The 16,011-nt window shown below is 35.8% G+C and overlaps 1 protein-coding gene across 1 annotated transcript in view; it reads left to right on the forward strand.

Annotated features, from left to right (window-relative positions):
* The window catches only part of LOC150100903 (programmed cell death protein 6-like), a 104,945-nt gene that overhangs the window by 70,903 nt on the left and 18,031 nt on the right, over window positions 1–16,011 (forward strand). Inside the window, exon 6 of the mRNA XM_090401118.1 lies at window positions 8,778–8,887. Within this exon, the coding sequence (XP_090257244.1) occupies window positions 8,778–8,887 (110 nt within the window). The remainder of the gene's footprint in view (window positions 1–8,777; window positions 8,888–16,011) is intronic.

Here is a 16,011-nt window from a genome sequence, read left to right on the forward strand (position 1 = left end):
TTTCCTTGCCAAACAAAATAGCCTGAGTTCATTGTGAACTGAAATAGGGCTGTGATATCGGGAGGAAATTTAGCTTGGATTAGCTCTAAGGATTCTTTGAGTGGGACATTTGTGAATAAGGAGGAGGCATCAAAACTGACCATTATGTCAGTGTGTTTGAGTGCAAGGTTTTCTATGCTGGCTTTGAAGTGGGCTGAGTTTTTTATGTCTGAAGGTGTGTTGCCAGTATAGTGTGAGAGAGCTTTGGCCAAATGTTTAGCTAGTTTGTATGTGGGGAAATTAATACCATCCATTATGGGACGTAATGGCACATTTTCCTTGTGAATTTTTGGGAGTCCATAAATACGGGGGGGGGGGGGGTATGGAGTTATATGGTTTTAATTTGTTAGTGATTTCCACAGGCCAAGAAGTGACCTTCTTAAGGAGCCTGTGGAGTTTTCTAATTTGTGAGTTGGTGGGATTGTACTCGATAGGGAGGTAAGTGGCCCGATCTAACAATAGAGATTTCAGCTTACCTGTGTAATCTCTTTGGTTAAGCAATACTGTGGCATTCCCTTTGTCAGCTTTGGTGATTATTATTTTCTTGTTATTCTTTAATTCTAATAGACATTTAATTTCTTTACTGGGCATGTTGGTTTTAGGTGGTTTAGCTTTGGTCAGAACACAAGCTACATCCAGTCTAATATCGTTGGTGACGTGGCTTTGAAGGTGTGGAATCCCACGTTCAATCTGTATCATGATATCCTCAGCCGGTATTCTTCTGGGTGCAATGGCGAAGTTGTGGCCACGTGCGAGGGCTCCAGCATAGTTGGAAGAAGATTTGGATGAAGAGTTTAATTTCATCAAAATTAAGTTCTTGCCTCCTAATACCACACCACTCCTACAACCAATGGATCAATATGTTATTTCCAACTTCAAACAGCTTTATACCAAAGCTCTTTTCCAAAGATATTTCGAAGTTATCACCAACACCGAATTAACCCTCAGGGGAATTCTGGAAGAATCACTTCAATATTCTTCATTTTTTTCGTCTTATTAGTCAGGCATGGGAAGATGTTTCTGTGATAACTCTAAAATCAGCTTGGAAAAAGTTATGGGCCGGCTGTGTCCAAGGAACTGTATTGGAAGGACCTGAAAGCGAAATTGACATTGTAGATACAGTTGTCTTCTCCCTGGGCAAGACCATGCATTTGGAAGTTGATGTTGCAGACGTAGAGGAGCACAATATTGAGCTGACCACTGAAGAGCTACAGGAGTTAAGAAGAGAGAGGGAGAGAGAGAGCAGGAAAAAGAAAGGGAGGAGGAGGAAAAGCAAATGTCTTCAGAGGATGAAGAAGACAGCAACAAAAAGGAAGCAATTCCAACAAGTCATGTAAAAAAAAAATCTTGCAGCACTGGGTCAAATTGCAAGAATTGGTTAACAAGTGGCATCCAAATCAAGGGGTTGTTTCTATAGCCACCAATATCTTCAATGACAATGTTATTGATCACTTTAGAAGGGTGTTAAGGAAATGACAGATTCAGTCAATATTGGATAGGTTTTTATAAACCTCCCTCACCTAAGAGACAAAAAGAAGCAACTGATGACAACAAATCAAACTCCTGAACCACAAAACCAGCCAGAAGAAAATTTATTTATTTTTTTACAATTTAATGGAAGATGATTTTCATACTAATCATGTAAAACCAAAGATTTCATAAATAAAAATTAATATGTAATGGTATACAAAATGCATATTTATAGTGTAAAAATGCTCCTTCTCACTCCGCCATTTCTTTGCATTTTCTTCATTTAGTTGAGAATAGTTTTATTTTTTGGATTTTTTTTTTAATTTTTGAATCTGGGAACGAATTAATTGATTTCCCGTAAGATATAGTGGAAAATTGGGTTTCAAGATACGAACTGCGGTCAGGAACGAATTAAGTTCATAAGTCGAGGTACCACTATAATTCAAAATATGACTATAATGTGTGGCATGTATCAGCTATAATTCTTACAGACGTTAGTCTAATATGTCAAGACATTTCCAGACGAGCTCTCCCATCCTTTGGCCAATTTCCATATGGAGCATTTGGAAAAACAGGCTGGTTCTTGATGCTGCCAGTCTCAAACCTATTTGGCTAAGATATATTGATTGTGTTCTTGTTTGACCACATGGCTTGGTTTCTGTTAACATATTCACACCAGACAGTTTCCACATGTGTGAACTCTACATGCAGGAACTTGCTTTACCAACACATACATATATGTTGTCTCCATGTCAGATGGGCACTTTTTGTAAAGTTTATACAGCATGTTAGTTGCAACTTTTGTATTTAAAATTAGCATTTGTGAACTGTCTTAATGATATCAAATATCTCAGATGCAATTCTAACTGATTTCAAGTTAATATATATCTTTATTTGCTTTAGACAATTTGTTTGACAGATTGTTTGCTTACTGCATTATAGGCACTTGCTACCACATGTTTTCGGCAATTGAAAATTTGAAAGAGGATGTTAGAACAAATATATTTGGTTAGATACCATGGTTGGTGTGCTACAATAAACTTTTTTGCATGTATATATGCAGCATAGTGTCTGTGGGAGGGGACATTATGAAATGTCATTCTAGTTGTTTCTAATTGCATGATTTGTTGCTAAATACAGTACACAGACTGTAAATGTCTCTGTACTATATTTCGTGATACAATAAAACTACTTGTTTTTCTTGCTTCTTCAGTATAGTATCTATTGGGGTTGGAATGTTTATCATGATATGGAGATATATTCATTCCAATCTTTGGAAAGAACAGACGTAATGAGGAAAAATTTATCTATTCCTGAATAAAAATGAATCCTGATATGTATTACAGACATGGACTGCATCTATTGAGCAGCAGCAAAATACTAGCATATGGGTGATATCTATTATTGATAAGACAAGCTGGTTGGTTTATTGTTTATTGGTGCAAGAACAGCAAAGGTTACAGCAGTACAAAAGGCAGAAGAGCCTCTGACAAAAAATTATGCAATGAATGTAAGATTTGTAAAAGGGTGGATAATTCCATTGACAATCAAAAATTATTATTATTATTATTTTGTAAAACGTACTGTGTTGAAAGGTTATGGAGTGTATCCAGGCCATGTGGCTAAATAGCGAACACATCATCCACGTAGTGTAGCCAAACAGTAGGTTTTTTGTGGGTGGGACAGAGTTTAAGGCTTTTTCTTCACAAGTATCCATAAAAAGTTGGTCAGGGGTAGAGAACCCATGACTGTCTCCTCTATCTGTTTGTAGAATTTTCCTTGTCAAATGAAATAGCCTGAGTTCATGGTAAACTAAAATAGGGCTGAGATATTGAGAGGAAATTTGGCTTGGATGAGGTCTAAGATATCTTTGAGTGGGACATTGGTGGAACAATTGCAATGCTGAAACGAACCTTGATATGTAAAGATAAGGAAGTCATTTTGTCTCTTTATAAGGCATTGATAAAAAGACCTTACTTGGACTATTGTATGCAGGTCTGATGATTCTAATACAGTGGAGAGAGTGCAAAGAAGAGTGTCAAAAATGATATCAGGATTGGAATATTGATTATGAAGAAAGATTCAGAATTTATAGGCTGCAGACACTAGAAAATAGGAGAAAGGGGGAGATGATATTATTGAGGCTTACAAACTTCTGAAAAGATTATAGGAGGGTGAGGAAATGATGCGAGGTCATCCTTGGAAGTTGAGAATGAATGCTGTCAAGAAGGTGGGTGATGGCTAGATTTTTCTCTTTTAGAGTGGTGTGTGATTGGAATGGATTGCCATTGGATGTTGTGTGTGCAAGTAGTATGAATGAATTCAAGAATAGGTATAGCAGCTGGTGCAAATAGTATGGCCTTCCTCGATGAGTTCCTGACTCCCTGGAAGTCTCTCTTAATAATATTTGTTTAACTGTTACAAATCTACTGACTTTCATGCCTGTTATTTCCCTCATATGCAAAGAGTGCATATCATATTAATACAGATTGAAATATAATTATCTACACTTTTAGAAATTATAAAATATAAACAGTTATAAAGTTTCTCTTAATTATCAGTGACTTATGTTGAAAGTTTATTTTTCACTTGGTTAGAGTATAATAAATTTAGTTTAATCCTTTATCCAAGTGTGAGCAAACAAAGTTTGCGCCTGAAAGTATCTTCAGGACTAGGGTAAGGTGGTACAACACCAGAAAACTCCTTGCAAAGGTGGAGCAAGATACCAACACTCCTATCTCAGTATCTCCCATAATGCAAAACACATCTCCTTGTGGATATGTCTAATGTTATGCATTAAGGGAAGGGCCACAACCCAGACTAGTTTCGACCTTTATTGAGGTCTCTTCAGTGGGAGCCAGGCCCAAGTGGAGATACTAGGCAGAAGCATTAGCAGGTCATCTCTACCTATAGGGGTTGCCAAATGGTGTGCCACCCTTTTTTAATAAATTACTCTGGATTTAGAGAAAGATGTTGAAAATAGGGAATTGAAGTTTAGGGGGCACATTGCAGAAGTGGCTAAATCAGCTCATCAAATCACTTGGCTTCTGAAAAATACTTTAACAAGCAGAGACAAACAATGATGAGTTATTGTTCCTCTGTATCGAGCCTTGATAAGACCCCATCTAGACTACTGTGCCTAGATATGGGTGCCAGGGTTTCTTCTTGATGGAGAGGAGGTGGAGAGGATCCAGAGACAAGTGACCAGGACGATAGCAGGTCTGTGGAATGAACCTTATGAGAACAGGTTGAAGATTTATGGGTTGCAAAAATTGGTCGATAGGTGGAAAAGGGGTGATATGATTGAGACATTCAAATTACTGAAGAGTTTCTATAAGATTAATCCAGAAGATATTTTTGAGAACAGGACTGGTGGTGGGAGGACTAGGAGCCATACATGGAAGCTGGGCAAGAATGTGGTTAGCAGGGGTGTTAGAGCTACGTTTTTTACTTGGAGAGTGATGAATGAGTGGAATAAGCTGCCAGAGTCTGTTGTGGGTGCTATGACTGTGCATGAGTTCAAGGCGAGGTATGATAGATACTGTGTGAATGTTGAATAGTTGTTCTTGACATGATGTTAGGGCCTCCCTCGATGAGTCTGTCGACTCCTTGGAGTTGCCCGTAATAATAATAATAATATACAACTAAGATATAGTTTCATTCTTTCGTCACTACAGGGATTAAGTGTACAATTCTGTATATATTCATTTTTTTATATAAATATACATTTCATAGATTATTATCATCATTCAGGTTATTTACAGTTAGAGGGTTAATACATTGCAGTCTGTTCAAAGAGTTCAGTGAATAATAACTATGATAATGGTGATTATGAGGATTAATTGATTTAACCGTGCTGAAGCAGACTAATCCCACCAACTTCGAATCCAGGGTTTGCTTTGATGAAGAGGATGGGATTAGTATATGCTATTTATGTTGTCTGGTATTGTTTATGGATGGAATGTAGGCATCGGATGCTGTAGTTTTGTGAAGCGTATAGGTGTTGTGTTAACTGTGTTGGTATAGCTTCTACATTCATGTTTTAATGTTCTACATTTGTCTGTTTTAATTTTTGTGGTAGCGTGTAAGATTGGTATGAGATGTGATCTCACAGCAGAATCATACGAGTTGCTGAAGGGTTTGGAGGTGTAAAGAGTTGTGGTGGGTCATGTCATATGATATGTCTCTGTTGTTATGATAGGTGTTGTTGAAATAATTTCTTGGTAACATTATATAGTGTTTCAGGTTTTTAATGCTCAGGGTTTTGTGTATCGCCATAAGCAGTTTGCTTATTGACTGTTGTGTATTAGGTCTCCTTAGCACCATTGAAACAGTTTTCCTCTGTAATGGTTCTAGTTTGGTTAGATGGCTGTTTGATGTGCTAGCACAAACTTTATACTGTATCTGAGTAGTGATTTGCAAATACTATGATATGCGAGTTTTTTTTTGTGTTAGATGGGATAATGTCTTTTACTTGGAATAGTTTTGCTGTAATGATACGGAGCTTAATATGTGGCATCCTACATGTTTTGTCGATTTAAGGTGGCAGTATTAAAGGCCAAAGTATTTCGCATCCATTATAGATGTGATTTCAGGACAATAGCAGCTGTTTTTGTTGTTAATGAAGTGGTATGTATGACAGTATATCATGAGTGGTGCAGGACACACAATTCTTAGGTTCTGTATAATTAACATTGTGTTTTAGTCGAAGTAACTTGTGATTTTCGTTTAAGTCTTGTGAGAGAGAGAGTAGTGTGAATTGCTAGTAGCGCAGTGTCATCTGCATATTTATATATTTGACTTTGTGTCGCCAGTCTGGAGCATTATTAATGTATGCATTGAAGAGTAGGTGATAATATGGTGCTTTACGGGTCTGTGTTTTATTTGTATACCCTGGCTGTAATTTGTGTCTATTTTTGTTACTTTTGTGCTGTTCAAGAGTTTCTCTTATTCTGATTGAATATAATTTGGTCAGTAGTATGTTGTGTTCAAGTGTGTCAAAAGCTTTTGACACACTTGAACACAACACTTTTGGTTAAGTCAAGGAGTATAAGGACAGTGTACTTTATTTTACTGAGAGCTTTGTTTATGGCATTGGCGATATCTTCTAATAAGGTGATGATACTTTTTGTTTTCTGGAAATCTATTAGTTTTGTGAGATAATGTTATAGTTCTGTAGTCTAGTGTATGATTTTTTTTTTTTTTTTCAAGAAATTTGGAGATGACTGGTAGGTTAGCTATTGGTCTGTAGTTCTGTTTATAATTTCTTTTGCCATGTTTGTAAATTGGTGTAATTATTGCAGTTTTTAGTTGTTGAATAATACCAGTGTTGAATATCATGTTCATGAGTCTCAGAAGTATAGGATTTATTTGTTCAAAGTGTGTTAAAAGGTCTGTGAATCTTATTTTGTCTATTCCTAGAGTGGTCTTTGGTTTAGCTACGCTTTCTTCTGTTTTGTTAAGGTGGAAAATACATGCTTTGCTGTTTACTTTGTATTGGTAATTTTTTTGAGTTGTGTGATATTGTTTGTGAAGGCATAGTTGAATGAGTCTGCTAGTTTCTCGTTTCATATCCTGACCAAAGCTTTTTGCAATAAAATCTTGTGACGTTTTATTTTTTTAAGTTAGTAAGTTTTTAAGTGTAAAACATGTCATTATACTCTGTAAATTTTTGAAAGTAGTGTCTTTTTGCCCTATGAATTTTTGTTGTTAGCTGATTTGTGTTTTTGTATAATGTTTGCAGATGAGTGTTACTGGGCGACTGTCTTTTACTGTAAAACTGTTTAGAATGTCATCATTCATCCATGGGTTATTGGATGTTTTCGCCTTATTTGTGTAGATGTTGTTGCTTTTCTGTACATTTCTGTGAATATTTGGAAGTTCTCATACTAAGTTACAGGATCATATATTTTGAATTGTCTACTCTAGTCTGTATTTTATATAAGGTTATTGACAATGCTGTTTATTATGATAGTTTTGTAGAGTTTTGCAACATTGGAGTGGTATTGAAATGAAGCTGAAACAAAGTGATCAGTGATTTTAGTGTTAATTACTAATGAGATGTATTGATGGGAACCTGCATGTTGATATCAGTGTATGATTGTGTTAATGAATTGTTGAGTATTTCTTCTCTTGTTGGGGAGTTTATGGTAGGGTTTATGTTGTACTGACTTATTATATCAAAGTATGTATTAGCAGTCGAAGAAGTATGGCCAAGAATATTTATGTTAATATCTCCTATTAGGATCAGCTGATATGTTGTACAGGGTTCGGTGTCACTTAGCCATGCTTCTGATTCATGCAGGAAGCTGTGTGGATTATCTGCAGGTCTATATTATTATGTATATCGTGCATTTGAGGCTGTGTCTCAAATACACGATATATATAATACACAGACCATCATGATTTCATAAATTAGTGCTTTTACATAAGTTTTTTCCCCCCCGTCATGCTGTATTTTTCTTTGATAATGCTGCCTCCTCTTTTGTTTGGTCTATGTAAGGTGTAGGACTTGTAGTTATTAATGTTATATGCATACGCTTCTATGTCAGTTATGGCAACTTCTATAGTTATTAATGTTATTGTTTGTCAGGGTGTTGTTGAGTAGTGTTATCAAAGTAAACCAGTGTTTCCTTACACTTCTGTTTGTGTGTAAGATGGTGGAAGTGTTTTCTGTCCACTTTTTTCCAAGAGTCAGAGACCTTGAAATTTACATTTACTGACTGAATATGTTCATCAAGATTGGAGATCTCCATGCTATATTTTTTAGAAATAATTTTAAAGCTTGCTTTTAAGGATTGGGGGGGGGGTGAGATTTTCTTGCAACTATATAAACTCTAGTATTGTCATCCTGTCACATAAATACCTGTGAATCCTTAGTTTAGTCCACAGAAATTTGATAGATATTTAAAGTATGGTGTCCAGTTCAGATATGTAGTTGGAAATTGCTTATCAGTTTGGATCAGTGTTATCGGCCTTGTTTCTTTGCTTGCTCCTAGAATGTGGGTCTCTTAGACTTTTCCTAGTAAAATGAGCAATGATTGGTGGCAGTCTATTTTTTTGTGGTACTTTATTAACAGAGGTGATGTCCAGTGGTTGTGCCAATCAATTGTCCTATTGAGCTTAAATCTTCTGTCTTATGAGAGAGCAATAATTTTATTCCTAGTACTATTGTTATTCAATTTTAAGACAATTGAACAGTTTTTTTTTTTTTTTGAAAATTGGCTCTAATTTTCAAACATAATTGACATAACATTTTTACTTTTCAGGATATCGATTGACTGACAGATTTTATGATCTTCTCATCAAAAAGTTTGATAGAGATGGAAAAGGTGCTATCAACTTTGATGATTATATCCAGTCTTGTGTTGGTCTGCAGGTGAGAAAAAAATTAATTAACAAACATTTCCTTTCAGTATTGTCATTAACACAAAGTACAATGCAGTACATATAGCACAATACAAGATCAGATAATATGCTTTATTAATACATACGAGACAAAATACAAGAAAAAAAATTACAGTATAGGATGATATATAAGACAACCGTTTACGATATGGGATGATAGAACATGCAAGATAGGATTTACAGTAATAAATACAATTGAATATTTGTAACCAAGGGAATTGCTATACTGGTTACTAGAAGAATAAGGATGGGGGGGGGGGGTAGATACGGTATATAGATATTTGTTTGTCTATATATATATATATATATATATATATAGACATAATTTTAGATTACATAAAATTAAAAAAGCTCATTTAATTCATAATTAATAGATTAAGTATATACAGTAGTGAACAAATTGATCCGAACACTCACATTTTGAAGAAAAATATTAATTTTGCAAGAAAATAAGTACAAAAATTAAACTCCAACTTTACCTAATAATTTATATCTGCTCTCCATTCCTAATAAGTTCATTTATTCACTTAGGCACGGACTATTCCAATGTAGAACACATTTCTTATTTCTGCATCTCGAAACCATACTTTTATAATGGATTGTGTTAAAGTTATCCTTTTATCACAATCTAATTTTCTCAGTCTCTTTTTCATTATGGTCCACAAGTTTTTTTAATTGGGTTAATGTCAGGAGAGTCATCTGGCCACTGAAGCAATTGGATGGTGTGATATTTGAGGAACTTTTTCACTTTTCTTAAAATGGCATGGAGCAAGATGAGTTCTTCGTTTTTCTGAATCTGTAGGACTACTCTTTTCTCCACTATTTTCATACCATCAACAGGCACAGGTGATCCTAAACAGTCATGCATAAAACAACCCCAGAACATCTTTTTAGCTGGGTGTTCAGGAACTTTGTGAAGGTGAGCAGGGGAAGACTTCTCAGCTGCTGATTTGTCTATATATAGGATACCTACTCCCCCCCCCCCCCCCCCCGGACAAAGAAATGGCTCTCACATGAGAATATGACTTTCTCCCACTTCTGAACAGTCCAATCTTTGTACACTTTTCCCCACTGGAGCCTCTTTTTCTGCATAGCCTTTGTCAACAGCTGTTTCTTTTTTGGTCTGTGGGCAGTCCTCCCTGCTTCCAATGATCTTTGACAAACTGTCATGTCAAAAACATTAATCCCACTAGCTATCAAGTCTCTAAGTCTGCAGCAAACAATCTTGGATTCATTTTCCTTTTCTATCAGAAGATGAGGTACCTGTTTTCCTAATCCTCTTTAAAACTGCATTAACTCAGACCAACACCATATTCATTGGCAATTTTGTCTGAGTCATGGATGTGTGCTGAGAAAGCTTTCTTGGAGATGTATCATTTTATAGCTAAATGAGTAAAACTATGAATGTCAACTTGTTTACACTATTAAAAACACACAACGCTATTAATAAACATCACAGAGACAGTTAAAAAACATAGCACTCAACCAAAACCTTGAAAATTTGGCTTGTTCATTACTGTGTGTGTGTGTGTATACAATATATACGTAACATATATAAAATTCATCATTTCATATGCCAACGTTAAGTTTTATTTTATGTGCCTGAAATATATTTCAATTTAATTTCATAATATAGGTTCTCTATTTATTATAGCAGTTATATATCAGATGGATTTGTGGAATATCTCTCTGCTGCCTTTGGGAACTACCAACAAGTTTCTTCCACAGTGTAGATTATAATCTACATTATACACAGGGAATTTTATAATGTTCATGACATATATTAAACATCAGTAAGATAAAGTTTTTGTAATGATAAGATATCTAGGATGGTATACAGTTTTTTTTTAAGATTTATTCTTTCATGTAGTTAAATCAGTTGTTTTAATATCATTTTTGTTTTAGGTGTTTATCAGAACTTTTCAGTCCCCCCCCCCTCGTATAACTAAAATGTTTATAATAATTAAAATAATTACTACACATTGTAACTTATTATAATACAAATATGAAAAAGTACATTCATAATTATTCATTCTTGTAGCTAAACTTATACGTTGGTTACACATGACTTTAAATTTTTCAGGAAATGACAACGTATATTAAAATTAAAAAACTTTAATCAATACATTCCATTATTTCAGCAATGTTACATTGCCATCATCTGGGAACATAAAACTGTGATATGTGCACAGGCATTAGCAACTAGCGTTGGTCCTAGAGTCCTAAAGATGCCCCTTAACAGGGCTAAATTGGGTTGTCTTGGCTGTTGGGCTGATGTTCTAAGGATGCAAGCTTCCCAAATTTGGGGCAGTCTCATGCACCCAAAATTGTTGAGATTTGGGAATTTTTTTTTTTTTTTTTTTTTTTTTTTTAGAGCTGAGGCTGATTCTAGGAACAATCTTTCATATTTGCTATGCTGTAGTACCATGGCTTTCTTCCAGCATATTCTTTGGTGGGTATCTAGTGCATGGTCTGCAAGTCCTGAGTGGGTGTATTGAAACCGGGTGTAGTCTGTGTTTGGATATCCTGATATTAGCTGTCCTACTACGACCAAACAGAAGCTTGACAAAATATTGGAAGGTATTGATTAAAGTTTTGTAATTTTAATTAATATTTTAGTATACATTGTCATTTCCTGAAAAATTTAGTCATATAATTATTCATGTTTGAATGAAATATAACTTCTCCCATGCCTCTTCCTCTGGTGGGGGGGATATGCTAGTATTGCTAAAATTGTTAAAGGTACTGCAAGTTCGGAAAACATTGGTGTAGAGATTTTTTCAACCTCTAGTAAGTGGTCTTGTACTAGGCAGTGAAATTCATCTCTCACCTAAAGACAATCACAAATCACAAACATCCATGCCTGCTGTGGGATCTGAACTCTTAGGCCTGTTGGTAGGATACTAGATATGCTAACCACTCTGCCAGCAAAATAGTGGACAAAGTTTATTTGCAACTCTGTATTATAAAAAAAATATTTAAATATTTTAAGTCAGTGATCTATTTCTAGTCCATGCAGTTAGTCAAGTGGCTGTGCGCTTCACAACCACATGCCTGGGAAAGGAGTGTCCTGGGTTCAATTCCCGTCGCTGATGCGAGGAGCTTAGGATCTTTCTTAGGCATAGCCAAGTTAGCCAGTCTTGGGTGTGGATAGCAGGGTTTTTCTTCTCCACCCCCCTACAAGCAGACAAACCAGCCCTGTGCACACACATCTAACATATTGGGAGGCATAGGGCTAGCCACCTTATCTTTGGGACGGGTACAACTTAGGACAGCTCCGTAGCAGGCCAATGGCCTAATACGAAAAAGGAAGATCTACTTTTAATTAGAAAAATCTAGGAAGCAGCAGGTTTTCTATCTTGCAACTTTTGCAACCTGAACAAAAGGATTAGGTCACATAATATTGCTCTATGTTTCAAAACTGTTTCAGGAAACAGCTTTTTTATGTGGGAGATGGGATTTATATCCAGCAAAGATGTTGCTGGTTTTGCTCACCTACAAGATGATTTATAACCAACATACATCCACTATTGTTGATCCAATATCTAAGTATATTATTTTATATAATTATGTAGTAAGTAGATAAATCAGGCATAAAAAAAAATACAGATTACAATCGTATTGAACAGATGACCTGAATGCATAGTAAATATAAGGTCGATGTGTTACATAGATAAGAGATGCTCTATAAACTACATATTTCTAGAGTACTGTGTTGGTACTTTATAAATATAAAAACTGTTCAATTCCTGTGTGTTATTAAAAGAACTTGCATAAGTCCCCCCCCCCCCCAAACATGTTGACTTCCCCTCAATTGCCTAAATATTCCACTACCAATGACCAGTTTGGACCATTATTGAGGTTTCATCAGTGAGAGTCAGACCCAGGAAGTTCATTAAGATTGAAACCAGTCTGGGTAATGGTCCATCTGAATACTGAATGCCAACAGCCTCTATATACAAGTAGTCTATTCATGAAGATACTTCAATGCAAACTTTGTTTGCAAACACCTAGGTAAAGGATTAACCAATAATATAATTTCTTGATAACATAGCAAATACAATTTACTTTGTTACCAAGTGAAAAACTGTCTACAATTAGCTCTGATCCAGAGTATTCTAATAAGTTAATACACCTTTTTATTACTTGTATGACTTCTGCATTAATTCAAATGTTGGTATCTTCCTGCATCTGGCTCCCACTGAAAGACCTCAGTAAAGGTCAAAACTAGTCTATGGGAAGGGTTACCATCACCCAGCATTTTTGCATTATGCAATACTGAAGCAAATGAAGTCAACAGCCTCTGTATACAAGTAGCTAGTATTGAAGATACTTCACATGTAAATTGTTTGATTACACTTTGGGTAAAGGATTAAACAAGAATATAATTGTCAAATATAATCTGCTTTCTTGCCGATAAAAAAAAAAACCTTTTTTAAACTTGAAAATGTCAAGGAATATGCCATGATTCTTCTTTCATCTAACTATTTCTTCTACTATACCAGTGGGCTGCAAGTTCTTCTGAAATAGATACAACCTCAAAAAATTTACAACTTTGGTTGATCGATGGATAGTGTACCAGTTTTCCAAAAGGAGCTTAGGTTCAAATTTCACTGTGACTATGAATATTTCTGATTGTCTGTAGGTAACTTTCATTACCTGGTGCAAGGCCATCACGCTGTTTATTGGATGCCTGAAGCAACTTGAAAAAGGTTTCATGTTTGTCTTTTGATCAGGGCTCCAGATTAACTAATCCTTATCATCCATGGTAATAAGACTGATCTCCTATTATGTTTGCATCTTTTTGTAGGTGGGATTCTCATAAAAATTGATTTCCTAAATGTTCAACTTGGAGAACGGTAGAACATTAAGGTCATTCTTGTTTGCAATAATATCCTCTGGTAAAAGTGGATATTTCTTTTTGGATTAACTTGTACTTCCTCGATTTGCTAGCAAAAGAACATTGCATGCATAGTTAACTTATTCTCCAGGAAGGCTTTGCTTTCCCTTCTGTTATGTTTTTTTGCTCCTAACCAATGTATTCTGTACAAACGTCAATATCTGCTCTACATTAGTAGAGCAGATATTGACGTTCTCATGTTAGTTCACTGTTTTTTCATTTAGATAGTTTACCAAAATCCTTTTTAATGATCCTTTCTCTTTTTGACCGATTTTGCTTTCTATCAAGAGTTTTTTTTTTTGCCCAATGCCTTTTCTATAGGTATTTCCAGGAACATTCAGCTAAGCTAGCATCCATAATCCTTCCACTATCCTTCACACCCATAAATTTCTGCATCTAGACCATCCACATACAATTCGATTTTGCTTTCTGTTACTTTTATAGAGGTGCCACCAAGTGGTGAGTGTATGAAGAGCATCGTTGTAAAGGCTGCAGCAAAATAATTTTATAATTCTCTTTCTTGTTCAGCACTTTGGGACAAATGGCAGTGAGAGGGAGACCATTTGCATAAATTGACTCAAAAGAAATGAACGGCATGGATTTTTCAAGAATGGCACAGTGCTGTGAGCATATTACATATGTGTGGGGAAGATGTTGCAGATACGTATGTGGACAGATCTAACAAGAGAGAGAGACGGACAAGTGTGGATATGCAGAAAGCATGATATGATGGGAACCATGAATCTTGTTTGACTCAGAAGAGGGAACATGGCATAGTAAGCAAAACTCACAGCAAGAAAGAGTGTGCAACTGTTAAGAAAGCATGCAGAATTGATGGTGAACAAAAGCATGCAACTTGAAGATAAGAAAATGTGCAAGACTGATGGTAAGAAACAGTGCAATTAATGGTAAGATAATGAGAGGGTGAATAATAGCAGAAAAGTGACAAGATTTGAAAGTACAGTTGGATGAGGCAAGAGATGAAGCTTATGCAGAGTCAAATGAAGAGAATTGTAGACATGTACGAAAGAGTGAAGAATTAATTCTTCACTCTAATGAAAGAGATAACAAATGACTTGTGAGTGGCATTATATGAGGATTTTGATTATTAGAGGCACAGTGAATGAGATCCTGGAAGTAGAACGAGTACAGTGATTGAGTAAGTGAGCAAAAGAGTTGGTAACGGTGGTAGGAACAAATGACGTAGTGAGAAACAATGAGAATGTAAGAATGGATATCAGAAGGGTGTTAAGAAGAATACAAGATAAAAAGAAATGCAGTTTGTGAATGTGTGGGATGAAATCAAGAATGAATGGAACCATATAAGAGTGATGGACTGCATTTGAATGGCTTTAATCTGAGTAATCTGGAGAGGCTGTTGCTGAGTGGTAGGGAATGGATCTCAGCAAGTAAGAAGTGATGTGGAAGAGCAAGAAAAGGGAATTAAAGTAGTGCTCACAAATGGAGAAATGAGTAGCATGTGTGGAGAATGAAAAAACTGGTGTGCAAGATAGACAAGGAAATGGGGGGGGGGGCAATCAGCGGTACACAGTGTGAGAAAGGGCTAGGAATGGCTGAGGGAAAGGCATGGAGGAATCACATTTAAGAAATGATATTAGTAGAACTTGTTATAGACCAAAAATGAACTTTTATGTTTATATATGAATGCCAGAGGCATCAGAAATAAGAAGAATGAAATTGTTGCATTGAGTTCATTCACCCAAAAATTGTTGGAATAAGTGAGACATGGTTGGATGAAGACGACATCCTGACAGGACTAGAGATTTAAGGGTGATGTATTTTGCAAAAATGTGATGTAGAATCTTCCACTGGTTGGTGAGAGTGACCATGAAGTTGATTACCCGAGTAGTTGTCAGTTATATGAAGACTTCTGTGAGGAATGTTGGTACTGGTTGGTGAAAATGATAAAAGGATAACCATTACACAGGATATAGTTGAGATATTAAATGAGCATTTCATAAAGGTATTGCATCCTTGTGAATGCATCATGGAGAATTCAGTAAACAATGTTAACAAGGCTATGGGACTCGTTACTGCATGTTTCGAAGGAATAGTCCAGGGAGATGACATCTGCCTTGGCTATTTGTTTGATATGGGTGTTATATTGGGACAAGTTCCAAAGGAGTGAAAGAAAGGCAATATTGTGCCACTTCATAAGGGAGGTGACAAGACTC

Source organism: Typopeltis vanoorti, chromosome 12 (assembly GCF_054136105.1).
Source record: "Typopeltis vanoorti isolate ZY-2024b chromosome 12, IOZ_Tvanoo_1.0, whole genome shotgun sequence".
NCBI lineage: Eukaryota > Metazoa > Arthropoda > Arachnida > Uropygi > Thelyphonidae > Typopeltis > Typopeltis vanoorti.